Below are 21829 nucleotides of genomic sequence, written 5' to 3'. Positions count from 1 at the left end.
ACAAAACAAAAACAACTTGTTACCAAGGAAGGCAGAAGAGCAGCTCTGACCGCACAAGACACTGTGCAATGCTGTCACGGTCTCCGCCATTATCCATTACCATTATCGTCTGCAGGTGCCTGAAGCTTAATAATTAACCCTCCTGTTATGTTGGTTTCCAGGAACACCAACTATGGTCCTGGGTCAATTTGTACCGCAACATAACAGGAGGGTTAACAGCTCCTGTCCTTTCTAATCATTTACACAAGGCTTACACAATCATTGAGCAAGAGGGGATGCTGCCCCTCTTGCTCATCTGTTTTGATGTAGATCACCTGGTTGTTCAGTAGTTACATGTAAGTTGTGGTCCTGCTCCTTGCACCTTTTTATACCTCCGCTCTGTCTTCAGCAGGACAGCTGTGAGACAAACATGTTGGTCTGGACGGTGTGTGCAGCCTTGATTGTATGTGGCGTTTTACTCCGCCATCCTTATCTCTTCCAGGATGTCCAGTACGTGCTTGCGAAAATAAAAAGAAGGCGCTTTGTATTAAAGTGCATGCAGACTAATTACTCAATCCTGGACCGCTTTTTAGACTTGGTGAAGACGCAGCCGCAAAAGACTTTAATTTATTTTAAAGATGAAATGTTCACGTACCGGGAAGCAGATGTCCTGAGCAACAGAGCTGCGAGAGCGTTTCTGCAGGCTGGATGCGTAAAGGAAGGAGACGCGGTGGCGCTGTTCCTGGGGAACCAGCCGATGTTCCTGTGGCTCTGGTTGGGTTTGCTGAAGATTGGATGTCCCGGAGCTTTGCTCAACTCCAACATCAGATCCAAGTCTCTGCTACACTGCCTCAACTGCAGTGGAGCCACAACTCTGGTAGCATCTGAAGGTAGTACCTGCATTTCTGTCTGCTTTTCCAAGCAATGGAGACAGCAGAGAGCTCATTTACTCAACATTCAATGACAAATAAATACATAAATAATTAGAGAACAAACTGTACTTTGGCATGCCATGGGAAAAACACCAATGTAGGCTATGCACTGTTTGCCTGCAATGGAGTAATCTATTGATGGAGTTTGATATAAGAATTTCCATTTTTACTCCACCACAATAAAGTATCAGTCTTTATTCACATATCTAAAATTGTGCTTCTACTTCACTTCCGGGTCAGTATCTTACATTAAATGCAAAGAATGGTTGTCACTTTCCAGTAACAGGGATGACTTTTCATACCGTATAAGAAGCTTCTTAAACATTTTCTCACTGCCTATTGTTGCTTTAGTTAAATTTTTAATATTTGGAAATGAGTACATGTATACTCAACAGAAGGAAAACCACTTTCTCCACCATGCAGTACACCTTTTTATGACTGCATATGGCTGTCTTCATCTTCTTCTTCACAAAGCAGACAAAAATAATGTGTTGCACTTGTGGTCCATCTTAACTTTTAGTTATTTAAACTGCCCCTTCATTTAGCACATATATTGTTAGTGACAAAACATCAAGGCAGTTCCAAGAATGGAACATGCCTCTCTAAAGATTTACTGACTTAAACTGTCACAGTGGGAAACAAAGAATTAAAAAATAAAAATAAAAAAAGATTCCCCAGCATAAATCAATCAGTAACTAAATGGCTGAAGAGGATGCAAAAAATTAACAGTATTAATAGAACCGTAGTTTATATATTATATGTGGCTTTAGGGTTTCATTGGGAGATTGTTTGATTTAAATTAAATTGGATATCTTAAATGGGACATATCGTCCTGTGAAAAATAATTTCCAATCTATACAGTCCTTTGACTGTATAGAGTGGGCAACAAGTGTGAGCGCACCTGTAAAACCAGAAGCTCTGTTTGCTTGTCTGGAGCATTCAGATGTGTTAACACAATAATTGAATCTACCAGGAGTTAAAAGGAAAAACAAAAGTAAAATTGGCAAAAACTGTCAAACAGCTATAGCTTGGCCAAAAAGGTTAACCATCTACAACAGACTGGCTGAAAAAGGGGAAGAAAAATCACACTGTTGCAATGGCCCAGTCAAAGTCCAGACCCCAACCCAACTGAAAAGCAGTGGTGGGGCTTTGAGAGAGCTGCGCATCAATGAATGCAGGCAAAGACCGGAAGAAACCCTGTAAAGCAGAGGCAGCCAAAATTCCTTCACATCAATATGGGAGACCAGGGCTGGACTGGTAATCTGGCACACTGGGCATATTCCCGGTGGGTCAACTGAGGGGCTGCTGTCCACCAGCTGTACAAGCCATGACAAAAACCCATTCGTACATTTTTCCTTACTGTCACTGCCCAATCAAATCTCTACACACAACCCGGCCCTAACCTACCTTCATTAGGTGCTCGTGCATCTTGTTTGTGTGGAAGGGGTGGGGTGGGGGGGGTGATGTACATCCATGTAGATTGTATGCTTAGCTTTTTTTTTTTTTTTTTTTTTTTTAAGTGGTCTTGTTGCAAAGGCCTTTTACCTAGTCAAAGGAGCTTGCAAAGAAAAGCGTCTGGACTTCTATAAGTTGCTTGAAAACGTTTCACCTCTCATCCGAGAAGCTTCTTCAGTTCTAAGGTCAAATGGTGGAGAGTCCCAGATATAAACCTAGTGGGAGTAACCCCCCACAGAGGGACAAAAGGACCCCCTGATGATCCTCTAATCGCCTGAGCCAAGGTGTGAAACTGGGCGTGGGTCCCAATCAGCCAGAGTTTCGGGTGAGCTCATTGTGAAACCTGGGGGGGCTAACTCCCACTAGGTTTATATCTGGGACTCTCCACCATTTGACCTTAGAACTGAAGAAGCTTCTCGGATGAGAGGTGAAACGTCTTCAAGCAACTTAAAGAAGTCCAGACGCTTTTCTTTGCAAGCTCCTTTGACTACGATGACCTGGATGACTGAGAACCTTCACAGACCTTTTACCTAATATTTCAAATACACAGGTTTTATTTGTGCTCCAGTATTTGTTTGTTTGTCTCCCTTTATCTAAAGGATTCAAGCACATCTTTCATCATCACTCATGAGCAATAAAGCTGCAGAGGAAGATTGAGCTGAGCTTTGTTAAAATACAGGAACATCTTTTGTAAGGTTTGTTGTGTTTTCTTTCTTTCTTTTCTACTCTAGAGTTGTTGGATGCAGTGAAGGAGGTGCTGCCCCATCTGCATGAACAGCAGATCACTGTTTTCATCTTAGCTGACAGGTGTGAAACTGCAGGTGTGGAAAGCTTCATTGATAAAATGAATCAGGCTTCCTCTGAGCCTATATCCAAGGAGTTAAGGTCCCATTTAACCATGCAGAGTCCAGCAGCCTACATATACACGTCAGGGACAACAGGTAAACTACTTACTGAGATTCACGATGCATCAGTGAAAGAAATGGCACATTCACCCTCTGAGCATCTGGCGTGTCTTTAACAGGTCTCCCTAAGGCAGCTGTGGTCACTTACAGCAAAGTGTGGAACTTTTCTTTACTTCTGGCTACAACAGGAGTGAACTCCAAAGATGTGATTTATGATACCCTCCCGCTTTATCACAGTACTGGCCTCCTTGTCTTCACTGGAGCTGTTGAAAGAGGTATGAACTCTTTGGATATATACTATTGTTAACTGTGTAAATCTTTAGTTTTCTTATCAACAAACCCAGTGTTTAAGCTGAGATCAAAATCTCCAGATGCAATTCCACGTTCTCCCTGCGTTGTGCCCAACGATCAATCCACAACTCATTAAGTCATTTAGAAAATAGCCACTTTTTAAAAACAGATTTCTAAGAGAACAGTTGACTTAAACATCACTAAATATTGAATTTCTTTGGGTCTGTTTAAAAAAACAAAAACAAAAAACCCCAAAAACGGACACTTGTTACTATATAAAGCAGATCTTTGTGGTACGGTGTTAAATGCCTTTGTCTGGCAATATTCTCTGTGGCATGGATTCAACAAGGTACTAGAAACATTCTTCCGAGATATTGGTCGATATTGACGTGAATGCATCACACAGTTGGTGCAGATTTGTTCCACCACATCCAAAACACACACTATTTGATTGAGATCAAAATAAACAAGCAAAACAAGTCCAAAAACCAGAAATGACAGCTCTTGGAGGTCGACCAGGTAACCAGAGTCAGAGACATGCTGGATGACAATCTGCATCACTGCAGCTGTGACCTCAATCATCGGTTTTCTTGTAACATGTTCTGGTTTCACAACACACACATGGGATGCAATGTTTCAAATTAAGGATAACTCTTAATTGATGATTTCACACACGCTTGTGCTGTTGCCTGCCGAACTCTGGTATATGGCAACAGCTCCTGGCTGTCAACTTCTCTTCTGCCGCACACCCATCTCTGTCTGTCAGCTGTTCCAAACAGACTTCCCTACCACTGCTCCCTGAACCCACTGTGTCAACCCTCCCCTGCTGCTGAGCCACACCCCACACCACAGGACTCCCACTCCCCTTTCCCTTCACTCATGAACAAGACCCCAAGATACTTCTCGACTTGGGGCAACAATTCTCTGACCCGGATTGGACCCCCCACCCATTTCTGCTGTTAGTCACTCAGCTGTGAACCGCTCCAGTGTGAGGTCGACGTTGGTGATAAAGTAAAAATTTTGACTACTTCCACTGCTACTCTTTAAAGTGTGCTGTTGTCATCTATTGTTGTGTGCAGGTATTCCTGTTGTTCTGAGGAGTAAGTTTTCTGCTTCCCAGTTCTGGGACGACTGCAGAAAATATAATGTCACTGTCATACAGTACATAGGTGAAATTATGCGTTATCTCTGCAACACTCCACAGGTTTGTGCCAACACAGCATCAACATTAATACTACTGTCTCACACAGAAAGGTTTAGAAAACTAACAAACGCATGCTCTTCTTTTCTCTTCAAACAGAAACTCAGTGATAAAAACCACAAAGTCAGACTTGCAGTAGGCAACGGGATCAGAGCAGATGTTTGGAGGGACTTTGTGAGACGATTTGGGGAAATTCAAATCAGAGAATTTTATGGAGCAACTGAGGGAAACTTTGCTCTGTTGAATTATAGCAGCAAGATGGGAGCTCTTGGGCGACACACCTTCCTGCACAAGGTAAAAGTCCATGTTTCAGCTCACATTAAGAAGTAAAACCTGTCACTCATGAAGCAGTGTTTTAGCTTTTTCTTTTCTTTCTTTCTTTCTTTCTTTCTTTTTTTTTTTTTTAAATTTGCAGATGTTTTTTCCATATGCTGTGATCAAATATGATGCAGACAAAGGAGAGCCTTTGAGGGATTCTTCTGGTTTCTGCATGGAGGTTGAGAAAGGTGTTTTACTTCCAGCATGGTTATAACAACAAAGATTTTTTTTTCTTCTCAAGTTCTCACCCATGCATCTTTTCAAATGCTATAAACATTTTATATGCCTAAATCCTAAATCTACCCAGTTCATTTTCTCAGCCACAGTGTACCTCACCACGCACAAAATTAACGTTTAAAAGACTCAAATGCAATGTCTTTACAGCATGTCTCATGCATCTTGCATTTAAAATATAACAACCCCAAATATGATTTCTCCTGTACTTTGATTAGGTGAACCTGGACTTCTGGTGACTGAAATAACAGCCAAAGCTCCATTCACTGGTTATGTGACAGACTTGAATCAAACTGAGAAAAAGAAGCTGCACAACGTCTTCAAGAAAGGTGATCTGTACTTCAACACTGGCGACCTGCTGCGCATCGATGAGGATAATTTCATGTACTTCCACGATCGTGTTGGCGACACATTCAGGTGAGCGCATGTTTTGAAATAATGCTTAAAAACGTGAGCTCACACAGAGCACTGAAAACAAAAAATGTCAACAGATGGAAAGGGGAGAACGTAGCTACAGCTGAGGTGGCCGACATCCTTGTGCTGACTGACTGTGTTAAAGAAGCCAATGTTTACGGAGTCAAAGTGCCAGGTACATATTATGCTCCAAAATCAAGAACAAAATGTACACCACACTTAGTTTGTTTAGTCAATCATTAATCAAATTGTTCCACAATCAAGCATTTTTTTTTAATCAAGATCAAGATTTTATTATTTTATTATTATTTTTTCTCTCCAGAAGATTGTACCTCTATTTCAATATAGCTTATTTAGAGCAGTAAACACATGGGGTAAAGGATATACAGTCAAAGAGTTTGTGCCATGGTGGAATGCACCTCGCACACTACTCGGGCAGCTGGTGCTGAATACAGGGATATACTGGTAAATATTACTTGGCAATAAATCTGTGTGTGTGTGTGTGTGTGTGTGTGTGTGTGTGTGTGTGTGTGTGTGTGTGTGTGTGTGGTCTCTGAAAGGAACAGAAAGAAAATACAATACTACATTACTAAAGTGTTCACAACAATATCTCCAGAGTACATTAACATAAACACAGGCGGGAAATAAACTAACATCTTCTATAATACCATAGGCCATATATTACCCACGACTCACGCATAGACCCACTGAGAGAGCTAACCAGGTACACAGTTCTACCCAACCACACGGCAGGAGAGTTAGCTTAGCTTAGCACCCGCTAGCGGCACAGACAGAAACATAGTCATTTCCCCCCTAACCTTGGTTACAGTCCCAAACACATCTTATTATCACATCCTCACACATCACCAACTTACGTTGCTCATTAACGCACACTTCTCACTGAATAACCAATTCTCTGCCGGTAATCTGGAGCAGAAAAGCTCAGGTGCTTTGCCCACGTTTCTCCCTGAAAATAGTCTCTCTCATACAAAGCGGTGGGGTGACCTCTACTGGCCACTCTAAAAACAGGTGAACTAACAACTGAACAGAATAAAACCATAACTACGGGGCCTTTTGTACAGCCGCCTCCAAATGTATGAAGTACATTTGCTCACAACAAAAGGCAATTTTACAAACAAAGTCACGGTGATTGTCCTTTGTCTTCGTCCGGGAGGGCAGGCAGTACCACCAGCCTCGCCACAGGTCGGGTGAAGGTCCGGTCCTTCACCTTGATGTCAGCAGACCTGATGTGCCCGTCGGGACTGGGGTGGACTTTGGAGATGCGGCCCACGAGCCAGGAAGCGCGAGGCAGCTGAGGATCTACGATCATCACCACCGAACCTTCTGTGACATCTGCGGGGGATGACCGCCATTTCTGCCGAAGCTGCAGGCTTGGAAGGTACAGCCGGACGAATCGAGACCAGAAGTGGTCAGCCAGCACCTGGGAGTGCTTCCACCTCCGGCAACTCAGGAGCTCTTCTCTGGGGTAAGCCACTTGAGGAAGTGCTCCGTCAGGCCGCCCCATCAGAAAGCAGTTGGGGGTCACTGGATCAGGATCACTGATGTCAGACGGGACATAACCTAGTGGTTTGGAGTTCAAGATGCCCTCCACCTCCACAAGGACCGTGCGGAGGACCTCTTCTTGAAGGGGTTGGGATCCTACTGTAGTGTAGAGTGCCGTCTTGACAGACCTAATCTCCCGCTCCCACACTCCCCCGAAATGAGGAGCCGCTGGTGGATTGAAGTGGAAGACGATCTTATGGGGAGCCAGGAGCTTCTGCAGGTCAGAGGTCATGGCTGCAAAAGCTGCTTGGAGTTCCCTTTCTCCCCCACGGAAGTTGGTCCCTTGGTCTGAGTACAGCTCAGCTGGAGTTCCTCTCCTGGCAATGAAACGTCGAAGTGCCATTAGGAAGGCATCTGTATCGATGGAGGTTAGGACATCAAAGTGGACCGCTCTGATAGTTAGGCACTTAAAGATGATGCCCCACCTCTTCTCCACACGGCGCCCGATTTTGACCTCAAAGGGTCCAAAACAGTCCACGCCTGTCGAATAAAAGGCAGGTTTGTAAAGGCGGAGGCGCGCAACTGGCAGGTCCGCCATCTTGGGAACAGTTGGTCGGGCTCTCCATCTGCGGCACTCAAGACAGGTCCTTTGAAAACGCCTAACTGCTTCCCGGCCTCTCAGGATCCAATGAGTGCGCCGAATCTCCGCGAAGACCCTCTCTGGCCCTGGATGGCGCAGGCGACTGTCGACGTCCTGGATGAACAGGCGGATGACTGGATGTGTCGGATCCAAAACTAAAGGATGGGAGCTGGTAAAGGCGAGATCTTCAGAGTGGCGAAGACGTCCACCTACACGGATGACCTCATTCTCGTGGTCGAACTCAGGGGATAGTGCAAGGAGACGACTGCTGCGACTGATAGATTTCCCCTGCTTAAAGAGTCGATACTCCTCAGGGAAGCTCTCCTGTTGAGCTTCTCTCAGGACGTGCATCTCTGCTCGAACATAGTCATAAGCCGATGAAGTTCCACCGCCTTTGGCCGCCCCATGCACCTGCGTAATAGCAGCTTCCAGCAGCTGTGTCCAGGTGTCATATTTGCTGAAGTTCAAGGTGGCGGGGTCAAAGGTGGTAGAAAATCCACAAAAGGTCTCTTTACGGAGCTCAGATGGGCCTGAAGGCTCAGCCAGGGTGCCGCTTGGCTCTGGAGGCCACTGTTCTGGACCTAGGAGCAGGAAAGGAGGCCCTTGACTCCATCTATTGGGTCTGGTCAGCTCGGGAAGGGACTTCCCACGGGTTATATCATCTGCGGGGTTCTGGGCTGAATCCACATAGCGCCAGGTGTGCGAGTGAGTTACTTCCTGGATCTCAGCCACGCGGGTGCCGACGAAGACCTTGAAGTGGCATGACTGGGACCTCAACCAGGTGAGTACAGTTGTGGAGTCAAACTACAGTACTATTCTCTTTATGTCCAGAGTGAGCTCATTTCTAAGGAGACGGGAGAGATGAGCTCCGGAGAGGGCACCACACAGCTCGAGTCTAGGCATGGAGAGAATGCGTTTAGGGGCAACACAGGAGCGAGCCATCGGGAAGGCCAGATGTGAACTGCCATCACCTGTCACTGTTCTCATGTAGGCCACTGCGCCATAAGCCTGCTCTGACGCATCACAGAATATGTGAATCTCTCTCTCACTAACTGACTCCGTGATCTTCTTTGGGAGATACGGGCGAGGAAGCAGGACTTGTGCAAGGAACAGCAATTCCTCTTCCCAGGTTTTTCACTGCTGGAGTAGTTCTGGCGGAAGCTGTGGGTCATCCCATCCCCTCTGTTGATCCCAAAGGCGCCTCACCAGCATCTTGGCTCGGGTGGTGTACGGTAGGATAAGGCCAAGTGGGTCGTATTGGCTTGCGAGAACCTTATAAATATTCCGCATAGTGGGGGCGCCATAACTGATTTTGCGGTGTCTGTAACCCAAGGTGTCCGTGGGGAAGTGCCAGCTAAGGCCCAGAGTTGGCTCAGAGGTGTCTGATTTGTCTTGAGTGAGCCAAAGTTCTGCACTTGTGGATCTGAGGTCTTCAGGTAGGTGGCCAATGGGGCTGGGTTCATTACTGGCCCACTGGCGAAGGACAAATCCAGCAGAAGACAGGGGGGCTCTTAGCCTGTCCACTAGGTCCCGGGCTTCTTCAGGGGTTGGCACACTCTGGAGAAGGTTATCAACATAGAAGCACTGTCCCACAGAGTGACGTAGCGGATCATCTCCTTCCGTGTGGTCCCTGGCGTGGCGCTGCAGAGCGAAGGTTGCACAGCATGGGCTGCAGGTTGTACCGAAGGGGAGGACCTGCCATTCATAAACGGCCACCGGTTCCTCGGGGTGCAGATCCCGCCACACAAACCGCAGGAGGGAACGATCCTCGGGAAGAAGGCAAATCTGGTGGAACATACCTTTAATGTCACCACTAATGGCTACGGCATGCTCTTGAAAGCGAAGGAGGACACCAAGGAGCGATGCGCTCAAGGTAGGCCCAGGTAGAAGATGTTTGTTGAGGGCTTGGCCTTGGAACGAACAGTTAAACACAAGGCGATCTTTGCCGTTGTGGCTAACAACGTGGTGAGGGATGTACCATGACTCATCTGCATGAGCAACCTCAGAGGGGGACACCTTAACCACCGAACCGGCCTGGACCAACCTCTCTATCTCCGCCTGGTAAATCTTAGCTCGCTCTGGATCTTTCTGGAGCCTTCTCTCCACACTTCTCAAACTGGGAATGACAGCGTTAGGGCTAGCTTTAAGGTGTGGCATGTTCTCGCGGCGAAGGAGGGGGGTGGCATAGCGTTGGATGCCCTCGACATCTACACGAACTGTCTTCTGCTCTAGCAGGCTAACTGCATAGTTATCTTCTCTTGAACGGGTAACCATCTTGCCTTCTGGCACTGGGACAACATCTACCTGCCATAACTTCTCTACATGTTTGAGTAGCTCACTCACCTGGGAGGAATGGCGGTCGTGAAGAAGCACTGTTGTGGCAGTGAAGAGGAACCTATAAGGCTGGAGGGACCCTGTAGCGTCCACCCTAACCTGGTGCGCATAGCAGCGGGACCACCCGGTGGACCAAGACGAACAGCTTCAGTTGGAGTGATGAGCTGTGGGTGGTCACTGCCAATAAGAAGGAGAGGTTTGACCTTCTTGAAGGACTGGAGAGGCAGGCCTCAGAGGTGTCTGTACTTCTGCTGCAAGGACTCCACCGGGTAGCTGTGCTCGGCTAGGTCGATACGGGTGGCAGTGAAGGCGTTGCGGACTTTGTACTTCAGCTTGGGTTTGCCACCAGGGGAGATCTCGAATGAGACACATGATCCATGCAGAGTTTGCACATCTTGCCTGATAGTGCGCAATGGAAGTGTCTCTGGGATGCCTTGAAGGTCAAGCTTCTGGGTAGCGGTGGGTAGCAGCATAGTCCTCTCTGACCCATCATCCAAAACTGCGTGAGTGCTCAAAGTCTTGCCATTATGGTGAAGGATGACTGGGACAACCTTTAACAGGACTTGGCCGCTCTCTGTAGGACAATCGAGGTACAGGACGCCCGTAGGATTCTCACCTTCTCGTGGGGGAGCAGACACTGGGCCATGTGTCTTTAAGGACTTAGAATTCACGTCGTGAAGGACCTGCAGATGACGACCCTGACACAACCTGCAGGGTTTCTTGAGGGTACACTGTGCTGCCTGATGGGAGCGAGTGCAACGCCAGCACCTCTTGTTAGACTTTATCCAGTCTGTGAGCTGTTCGCGACTCAGCTTGATGACCTCCTGACAATGACTCAGGTGATGGGCATGGTTATCGCAAAAGGCGCAGTAGGGTTGCTGCCTAGCTTTGTTTGGAGTGGTACCTAGTGACCTGGGTGAGCTCTCTGCACTGTGAAGAACCGCAACAGAGCGTCTGCTTGGTCTGACATCAGGCTTCTCTCTGGTGATCGCTGGAGTGGGCAAGCCGTCATAGTCCTGACACCAGGATTCGTACTTTAACCAGGTAGCCAGGTCGTCCAGGGTGTAAGCCTGACCAGAATGGTTGTACATGCACCAACGGAAATCAGCTCTTTGCTCTGAAGGAAGCTTACTAAGGAGTCGAGCCACATGGGAGCCACACTGGAGTTCGACCTCTCCATCAGGGCCTAAAGTCTTCAGCATGCCCACGAGTGACTGGATGTGGACAGAGAATCGCTCGAATGCGGCTGCATCCCCTCGGCGGATGTCAGGTGAGTCCATGACAGTAGCAGTTCTTCTCAGGACAAGCTGGTGGGGCTGCCCAAGCCTGTCGTTAAGAGCGTTCATAGTGTCACTGAAGGGCGTGGCAGAATGGAGGTAAGCGTCCGCTATCAACTTTGCTTCCTCCAGGTGTAGGTGATCTAACAAGACTTGGTACCTGAAGAGCTCTGAACTCTCCGGGGGCAATAAGTTCTCTAGCGCCATCTTTAGATGAGCAAATTCCCCAGGATCACGGCGTGTGAGCTTGGGAATGCTTGGACGAGGCCCCCTGTAGGTCAAGAAAGGAGTAGATGAGGACGGAGGTGGAGCTGGCAGTGGTTGCAATGGAGGGGGTGTGCTCTCAGAGGCGGCGCTGGAGGGTAGGTGGTCCTTGGCTCAGGAGAAGTGAACCCTGGCCTAGATTCAAGTGGGGGGATGATCTGACTCTCCTGTGCAGCCATAGACTCCCTCTTCAGATCCTGGAGCTCTTTCATCATCGTATCGATGCGGTCCGCAACTGGACCCTGGCTGGAGACAGACTCCTCCTTGAACACAACAGGAGGAGGTGGTGGAGACCAGTCCTCTTCTTCTTCAGCAGGGGGTGGCTGGAGATGAACAGCAGGGGCTCTGGGCGGTGGACTGAGCTGCAGACTCTCTGCACGGTCCAGCAACTGCAGCAAACTAGCATGAAGGGCCTGGAAATTAGCCAGCCCGGCTCTCATCTGGTCATGCGACTGCTGGAACAGGAACCTTTCACGTTGTATATCTTCTAACTCTGCTCTCAATGGTGTGACATGGCCGTGTGAGCGGTCATCAGAGGGGTCAGATGGAGGATGGTGGGAAGAACGGGTGTCGCCTCCTGTCTCACTTTCCTCCTGGTAACCTGCACCAAGCCCAGGGAAGTCAGTCTCATAAGCTTCATAGCGGAGGGGACGACGTACATTACGCCGTGGGTGCGCACCAAGAGCTGAGAAGTTCTGAATATCATCCATCTTGTTAGGGTAGAAGCAGCTTACATCTGGCTCGAAGGACCATTAATGTTGGGTAGATAGCTTGTATTGGGAGGACTGTAAGGTGCTAGTTCAGGTTTGCAGCTACCACTCCCCGGAGTGTCGGCCAGAACACTGCTCAAGGCCCGGATGAATGTTCAGAAGGGAGACAATGAAGACACCGAGGATAGTGCAGACTCTTGTATTGACTTCACACAGTTGAAGGTAACAGGGATTGTCAGAGGAGCAGGTATTGCATACAGGTTTAGGTGCGTGGGCATGGGTGTGTGTGTGTGTGTGTGTGTGTGTGTGTGTGTGTGTGTGTGTTTGTGTGTGTGTGGTCTCTGAAAGGAACAGAAAGAAAATACAATACTACATTACTAAAGTGTTCACAACAATATCTCCAGAGTACATTAACATAAACACAGGCGGGAAATAAACTAACATCTTCTATAATACCATAGGCCATATATTACCCACGACTCACGCATAGACCCACTGAGAGAGCTAACCAGGTACACAGTTCTACCCAACCACACGGCAGGAGAGTTAGCTTAGCTTAGCACCCGCTAGCGGCACAGACAGAAACATAGTCATTTCCCCCCTAACCTTGGTTACAGTCCCAAACACATCTTATTATCACATCCTCACACATCACCAACTTACGTTGCTCATTAACGCACACTTCTCACTGAATAACCAATTCTCTGCCGGTAATCTGGAGCAGAAAAGCTCAGGTGCTTTGCCCACGTTTCTCCCTGAAAATAGTCTCTCTCATACAAAGCGGTGGGGTGACCTCTACTGGCCACTCTAAAAACTACAGGTGAACTAACAACTGAACAGAATAAAACCATAACTACGGGGCCTTTTGTACACAGTGTCGTCATCGACCCAGTGTTTTGACTTTTGTACTTTTTATCAATCAATCAAAGCTTTATTCGCCACTTGCAGGTTTCCCTGCAGTGAAATGGGACACCCCCCCCCCCCACCCCCCCCGACCTTACACACACAACACAGACATTACATGGGGATACAAGTCGGAGATCGATAGCATTACAGAAAGACACTGAAATGTACACAACAATGGGAAAGTACAAGAGGAAAAAAAGAGACCTCTACTCATGCTGTGCTTCCATGGCAGGACAGCATGAGAACAGGAAGCAAAAAAACTCCTCTGCACATAAATGTCCACAGCACAACATTGTGAAGGACATGACAAGCCACAGGGTCGGGTAGGGGGTGAGGAGTAATCCGAAGCGAACACAGCAGCCACCCTGCACAGCGCTACCATTCCAGCGCGGCACACAGACCCGCTGTGTTCCCCCGCAGGAAACAAGCATCGAAGGCGTTTGGAAAGGGAGGGGGATGAGTGTGTGCTTATTAGTGTGCGTGTCCATAGTTCAGCTGAGATAGTGTCCTTCGCCCTGCCAGGCTAAGTAAACAGTCTACCAGCCAACCCAGGTGGCCTTGCATGGAATGGGAAGGAACAGACTAAACACAGTCGTTATCAGGGTGTTGTTGTTCAGCTCCAGCCTTGCAGTTGGCGCCAATAGGGTATCCGCATAAGTGATGGTGATTGTTACTTTAGTGCTAACAGCTCATATGACTTTCAAAGCAGTTCTACAGTCCAACACTGGTCTCTCAATCTCCCGTTGGAGAGCCGCGAGCTTCGCCATACTTGCGTCCTGTGATGTTGTCATTTCTTGTGCTCAAGGAGCTGATTTCTGAGAACTCACGGCAGTGTGCCTCCCCGAGATGTCATCCAATTTGCGCCCAGAGATGTTATTCCGGGCTAGCCCTTCCGAGATGTATCCAGTCTGCAGTCAGATCTTATTCTGAGTATTCACAGCAGCCATAGCCTCTCCAAGATCTTATCCGTGCTGACTCAATGAGCCCATTTTGAGAAACTCACGCCTCTCCCATCGTTTCAATCCCAGCGGGCAGCCTTGTGGGGAGTTTGAACAGCCGGTTCCGCTTTCTTAATTCTTCGATAAGTCAGGGCCAAGCCAGCTCCAATCAGCCAGAACCCTGTTACCATGGTTCTGAATAGGTAGATATCTTCAGCACTCAGGATCACCCAAGCCCAAACTTCTCGTTGAAAGGGGTGTCAGTTGCATTTAGGGACCAGTTGATCCAATCCATAATTCCTCTTTTAGGTTTTAGAGAACAGACTGTGAGAGGATGTTCCAGGGAAAAGTAGTAAAAAACAAAAAAAACAAAACAAGACAAGGACATGAGGAGCTAAGCAGGGAAGATAAGGGAAAGGAGAGGAGAAAAGTGCGACCGCCTTCGCTGAGAGCCAAAAAGCCATTATGGTTTTTGCCTGCAAGTGTTTTTGGTTTTGGTTTCCATACTCCCTCTGTTTTGTGTCTAGTCTGTGTCTCTGTGCCTGCCCTGGTCCCATGCCTGTGTGTTCCCGTCACTTACTGTTTTACTTTGACAGTCTGTGTCCATGTTATTGTTTCTGGTTTTGCTTCCCTTGTCTCGTTGGCTCCGATTTATTCCAGCTGTGTTTCCCTCCTGTCTCCCATTCCCTGATTGCTCCCTCTGTGTATTTAAGCCCTGTATGTTCCTTGGTCTGTGTCACAATCTCCTTCATCTCATGCTGCGTTTTGCTTGCCTGCCTTGCTTGTCAAGTTATTTTGGGTTTTCAGTTTAATTATTTTGTGTTCAGCAGTAAAGCTGTTTTGAGTGCACTTTTTGACTCCCTGAGTCTGCACTTTCGGTAGCTAAGTGATGCCTTGAAGGTAGAAAGTGTAAATATCAACACTTCACCAAGTTCTTTTGATTCCTCAGAGGCATCCGATGGAAGACAAAACACTGCTCAGTAGGAGATGCGTCCTGCATGACACGCTGCCACGGATCTCAAAATGGTGGCGTGCCCCTGACAGTTTTATTACAGAAGCTCCCTCATTCTAGTCTAAACAACAGTGTCTCAGTAACTTTCCATTAGAGATGGTCCCCTCTTATCTGTATTTTTCCCAGGCAAGCATGAGCGAGAGTCTGCAGTTTTCTACTCCCCTAGGACACCTGGGGCCCGTTCTTCGTACGTCGCTTACTACATCCAAGATCAAATGACACATCCAAGATCAAATCATCGCGCTAACCGTGAGCTCGCTAATCCGGTTCCCCGAACACACCTGCTGTTGACGATTACTACAGCTGGACGCAGGAATGTGACATCACTGGGTGTCGTAAAAGGGGCTACGCATCGATAGTAGAAACATTGATCGGCAACCCGCTGATTGGTCGGCGAAAATGTCGAAGGGGCGTGCTCGGTATTTTCCGGCAGCAGAGCAAGAACTCATGAGTGAGGGATTTCAGGAGTTTCAGAGTTTAATTAAAACGCAAGAGAACACTGCAAAGGCTGCAAAAGCAAGGAGAGAGGGCTGGCAGAAAGTTGCTGACAAATCAAACTCGTAGGTAATTTAATAATAATAATAATAATGGATTGGATTTATATAGCGCTTTCCAAGGCACCCAAAGCGCTTTACGATACCACTATTCATTCACTCCCACATTCACACACTGGTGGAGGCAGCTACGGTTGTAGCCAGGCTGCCATATCGCGCCATCGGCCCCTCTGGCCAACACCAGTAGGCGGTAGGGTAGATCTATCATATGACACTATATTGTCCAATATCATATGGCATTATATTATATTATAATATGTTATATTATATCCCCTTTCACATTAGAGCCACAACAGGACCCACAAGAACATGGGAACAAGTAAAAGTGGAATACAGGAGTATTCTACAGAATGGTAATATTTATCTCTTAGATTGCTTTGCGTCTCTTGGCAAGGTAATACTGGCCTGTAATACTCTGTTAGTTTGTTCATAACAGCAACCAAGAAAAGGGCAGAGGAAAAAAAGACAGGTGGTGGTCCTGCACCCCCTCGTCAACAAGTTGGTTAAGTAAATAATACCCTCACGGGAATATCGATATCTCTCTATGAGCACACTGTCGCGCTGAGCTAAAGGATCCTGTCTATCCCGCAATATACGCTGAATTCTGAGGACTCTCCTTATCAATCTTGCACCTTCCGCAATGGGTTGGTCGCGTATACGGACAGGACATGGCTGCGACAGGCTTCCCAAATCCACCTTCGCTTTTATAGCCGTGGTCTCTCATCTTGATTACACGAAGTAATTTACAATTACTACTCTGAAATATGAATTACATCTGTAATAATCACATACATGTAATAGAATGTTAATAGTTCATTTCCCTTTTTTAGGAAATGACCTGTATGTATCTGTGTGACATCAATAAAAGGATCAAGTGCTGCATTATCTTTAGTTACATTGATAATATTTATTTATGGTGAAACAGTGGAAAAATATCGTTGTTGCTTTCGTATAAATGAAGCGGACATACCTGCGTGGCCGCGATCTAATCCTGTTTACATAAAGTAAACCTGCTCCCGAGCAGGTTTACGCTTACGGCTCTGTTGCTATGACAGCAAGTCCCGGATGAGCTTCGGGGAACCGACTGATCCAGGATCACGCGAAATCGTCAACAATCTAATCCGGCTAACCTACTTAGCGAGGTACGAAGAACGGGCCCCTGTTCTCATGCCTTTATTTACAGGGCTGTGTCCACTTAATACTACACTATATAACTTTATAACACTTATTAATAAAAACACATAGCATTATTGAGGCACTGCAAATTATTTAATCCCAACAGTCCCTCCTTCGATCTGATCAGATGTAAAAACAGATAAGGAAACCCTAATGGACATAATACACCCCTTCCATTGCCCAAGGACAGACGTCATCCACTCCTCCAACGGATTATCATTATCATTATCTATTCGTTAATTTTCTTAAATGATGTTCTGAATCTTCCCAGGGCTCTAGTTACAGAACCATCTGGGGTCGTATTCTTAAGAATGAAAGTGCAGTACATCTCTCCAGACATTACACCCCCCCCCCCTTTTTTTACCCACTAGGTGTCAGTTGTCTTGGTTGTCCCGCTTCTTTTCCCTCTTTGTTCCTCTGTCCCCCTTTAACGGGTGGACCATATATGGGATGACTGTTGTGTTTGGGCAATTGTCATAACATAAAAATCACAGACTATTACTAAAGCTAATTCTCAGATCTCCCATTCTGGTTGTTTTCTGCTTCCACCTTTGTGCTCAGACTAGAACCTCTGTCTTAGGAGCTTTAGACCTTCTTTACAGTTAAACAGCTAATCTTACGGGACGGGCGATTCTCTGTGCTCTTCTCCTCTTCTTTCTTCAACGTCAGGGGTTAGACTACCCTTCAGTTTGTTGCATAGATCAGGGGTCACAGCCATGTTCCCCTTTCTTGGCCAGACCCGCCTTGGTCTGGTGCTTCTGGATTTCCGCCAACCCCTTCACGGTTATTGCTGTGGTCCTGGGATCCTCTCGAGGTGACTAGCAGGAGCCCAAACGGCATGACCCTTGACCCCAATTGCTGTCTTGGCAGTCTCGGTGCGAAGGATCTTCATATCTCCATGACCTCGTCTGGTGTCTGCTCCTTCCTCTGTAAAAGACAGAAAAGGCAAACACCTCTCTGCCTAGAGAGTTCGTCTAATTATTATCTATGTGTGTAAGCATGTTTGCAGTCACCCCTCTGCACTCTAAGTCATTTCCTACAATATATCAGTCTACACAGTCGTGCCGAACGAAGCTTATGACCTTCAGAAGACTGAGTGCCGACTCTCATGAGCACATTTGCAATGTGTGTATGAAAATGATTATAACCGCTTATGTTAGTAAAAGAAATCAAAAAATAAATCCTAACATTTTCCCTCCTTGCACACGTTCTAACATGTGACCAAAAAGCATTTTTCATTTACCCTGCTGTCCCAGTGTGATACTCAGCCTAAAAAAATATCATAAAAATGATCATAGAAACCATTGTTTCATGTTAAACCTGGAATACCCCCCTTTTTGACACACTCCCATGTGTCAATTCACCGGAGCTAGAAATTAAAAGGAAAAAGGTCAGTGGCTGCAGAGTTTGTGGAATTATGGGAATACTTCACCCACACCAACTGGGAGCACCAGGTAGATTGGTTGGAAGAAAATATGCATTGAAGAGCAACCTGGCCCGTGGCCCAAGGATGGTGCAAAATTCTTTCCAGATGCAAGAGGTAAATTGTGGTCCTCAGTCGGAGACAATGTCAGATGTGAAGCCGTCAAGCTGGACGACATATTGGCCAAGTAACTCTGCTGTTTCAGGAGCTGAGGGCAGTTTAGACAGGGCCACAAAGTGGTACAGCCTTGGAAAAACGGTTCATGATGGTACGAATAACTATGTTACCTGATGAGAGCGGTAACTCAGTGACAAGATGTCTTGACGCATGCTCAATCATCCAGGTAAGTAAATCTCCAAAAGTTGATTCTGTTCATCTGGATGTAGCGTTTTGTGGGAGAAACGTTTCATCACTTACCCAAGTGACTTCTTCAGTCTCAGCCGACTGCAGGTTTCCCCAAACAAAAAGGAGATTCAATTCATTGGAAGAAAAAAAAATGTTTATAATGTACATTCTATTTGCTAAGGACTGCGGATTTATTAGAGCAGTCCTCGTTGGAGCTGGAGCCTGAGTAGAAGTTGTCTGTAAAGCCCAGGTTAATAGGCGCAAAAAAGGTTTATTCCACGACTCCCAAGATGTAAAAAAAACAGCAGCGAGCAGGGTTTTGGACACCTAAGCCCACCACGGGAACCGGACAGGAGATGACACGATCCAGGAAACGCCGTCGGCTGTGATGTAATGGACCATAACCAACTTGAGAAGCTGCTGAAGAAAAGGTAAAGCAAGCTTTAATTGTGTTGTCCTTGGGTCATTTTTTGTCCCTGAGGACCACAGGTGTATGAAAATCGGGAGGACATTATGAGGGTTAACCAAACGGAGCAGCAAACTGAGATTAAACATTTATCTCCATAAAACAAACAGTCCAAAGAGCACTGGATGACATCAGTGGCTTCATCCATCTTTTACATCAGGGGTAGGCAACCTTTCTGAGGGCGAGTGCCATTTAAAATTTCCTCAGAAGTCAGTGTGCCATATGATTGCATTAGCAATAAATTTAATAACGCTCTATATTAGCAGTTACACAATATATAGAACCACTTTATAGAATTATATTTGTTTGCGGATGTTGGCCGCTATCAGCGAATGGTTATCAGCTATTTTGAAACAAAAAAAGACACTTTTTATCCATAAGAAGAACTCCATAACAGCAGATGGACTGTACAACAGAAAATACAAATGCTATTTATGGTCTCCTCACAACAATGATAAGAAAAATAAACTAAGCCAATATGGCATGTCTGTTAATACAGAGACACACATGTTAATGTGATCTTTGGTCTCCCACTCATGAGAGAATGAAGGAGAGAATGAGAGAAGAAGAGGCAGCTGTGCAGCGTAACGACAGAATAAATCCACCTTTGTGTCTTTTTCCATCCTAGACAAACTGCGTCTCCTCTCAGCTCAACACGAAACGCGTAATAATTTCTCTGAATGCAGGACGATTCCTTTTGTACGGGACGGTTGGCAACTCTACTAACTAACCTTATGAACAAAATAAAGTTCAACATCAGTAAATTCATAGCACCCACCCAGCTGTAGAGAAACTCTGTCATGCTAGCTAGTACGCAGTACGAGTTATTGTAACTGACTGTAAAAAGTCAGCATAACAAAAATAAACTCCACCTAAATTTGGTTTATATGTGACCCAGAGAGACTGCAGGTCATAACTTCTTACCTGAAGTTCAGTTCACATGACACTCAGACCATCGGCTGCCTCGGGTCTCTCCTCCTCCTGCTTCCCCTGTCCCTCATCCACCTGCTGGCCTCCACCACTTGTTAATATTACTGAATCTGTGGAAGCTCCGCCACATCCACCACCAAACAACTGAGTTATTTTTACACACCGGCCAGCATCTGGCCAATCCACCACCTTTCATTGTTTATACCGTTCCAAAAAAAAAAAAAATCATCGGCCCACCGAGCAAATGCCTGATGGCCAGTCCAGCTATGGTATGAATGTTCAAAAATCTGCACAGAGGAGAACACAATATGCTAAAACTTTACAAACAATCAGGCCTTCCTTCTCCTTAAGTAGTGACCAGCCGATTACAGGATTACCAACAAGTGAGTTCATCATCACAGGCATGATGGACTAAAAGACAGGATGCAGAGGAATGACCTGTCCCTGTATCAAAAAGTGTGTATTTTTTTTTTCTCTCTCATGCATGAGCGCACACACAATGCACGCGACACACACAAAGGATAGAAGATGGGCAGTGGAGAGAGAAATGGGGAGCCAGCACAGGAGGACTGGAGGACCATGACAGTCATATGGCTTAACAAACAAAAAAAAAACATTCCTCTTAAAATGGTCAGAGATAAGAACTGGACTAAAAATGAATGAGAAAGCAGCCAATGTCTAAAGAAAGAGTTTGACAGATCTTAAGGAAGCCTGGAAAACTATTGCATAAGAACAGTTGACAAAGTCAAAATATGAAGAGATGAGTGGTGGCTCAAGACTTTTGCTCAGTACTGACACTTTTAATTAGCAATACTGAACTTCAGTTAACTCCTGTTTTGTGATTGTTTAACTTTTGTCTTCAGGCCAGGAGGGAAGAGCCGGGATGGCTGCTGTTACTTTGATGGATGGACTGAAGTTTGACTCCACGGTTGTTTTTAAACATGTCGAGGACTTCCTGCCGTCCTACGCCAGGCCACGCTTTCTGAGGATTCAAGTATGTTTACTCCAGTTATTTTACACTTTTTTGCATTTGTGGTTAAGCCTCTTTGTTGCTTGCATGATTTATTTTATCCACTAATAATTGGTTGTACTGTGATTTATTACAGAGGTCACTGGACATTACAGGCACGTTCAAGCTAATAAAGACGAAAGCAGTGGAGCAGGGCTTCAACCCAAATGAAATAACAGACCCACTCTACTTTCTGAATGAAAAAGAGAGGAATTATACTCCACTCACGCCAGATGTATTTGATTCAATTGTAGCAGGAAATATCAAAATATAAAGTGATTTTACTTTTTAAAGGAAAGAAAATCACCTCTGTAAGAAAATCATTGAGATGACAGCGTGGCACTTCTGGCTGCACATTTTGTTGATAAGGTGTTTGAAATTATATCTTTGCCTTCATAATTTGATTTTAGCTGTGATTCTATGCACACATCCTTAATGATTTAGCCTTCTACGGATGTACTGAGCTGTGAGTTCACTCAGTGAATTGTTTCAGTTAAGTAAACGCATTGCTCTGCACCTTCTTCCTTCAATGCATTCTGGTCCGTCCATGTTATATATATTTTTTAATTAAAGACCTACTGATATTGTATGTCTCTTTCACTGCCTTATTTGT

At 46.0% G+C, this 21829-nt stretch overlaps 1 protein-coding gene and 1 long non-coding RNA gene across 3 annotated transcripts; one reads left to right on the top strand and one right to left on the bottom strand.

Annotated features, from left to right (window-relative positions):
• Positions 1 to 370: 370 nt before the first annotated feature.
• On the bottom strand, positions 371 to 6697 carry LOC143419386 (uncharacterized). 2 transcript variants are annotated; one of them, XR_013099349.1, is made up of 3 exons: positions 6605 to 6697; positions 635 to 888; positions 371 to 496 (listed from the first exon to the last, which is right to left on the bottom strand). It is a non-coding gene; the product is annotated as an uncharacterized LOC143419386 (long non-coding RNA). The 2 variants fall into 2 exon arrangements; XR_013099350.1 differs by having other exon boundaries at positions 635 to 891; positions 6605 to 6696.
• Positions 410 to 21805, top strand: LOC101472789 (long-chain fatty acid transport protein 2). The gene is made up of 10 exons (XM_076885900.1): positions 410 to 869; positions 3098 to 3307; positions 3391 to 3546; positions 4642 to 4766; positions 4863 to 5057; positions 5179 to 5269; positions 5534 to 5732; positions 5807 to 5904; positions 21071 to 21201; positions 21314 to 21805. Exons 1-10 carry the CDS (start codon positions 410 to 412, stop codon positions 21488 to 21490), a joined length of 1842 nt encoding a protein of 613 aa, XP_076742015.1. The 3' UTR covers positions 21491 to 21805.
• The last annotated feature ends 24 nt before the right edge of the window (positions 21806 to 21829 follow it).

The sequence above is a fragment of the Maylandia zebra genome, linkage group LG7, assembly GCF_041146795.1.
Source record: "Maylandia zebra isolate NMK-2024a linkage group LG7, Mzebra_GT3a, whole genome shotgun sequence".
Classification (NCBI taxonomy): Eukaryota; Metazoa; Chordata; class Actinopteri; order Cichliformes; family Cichlidae; genus Maylandia; species Maylandia zebra.
This window is presented reverse-complemented; position numbering and strand designations above follow the sequence as displayed.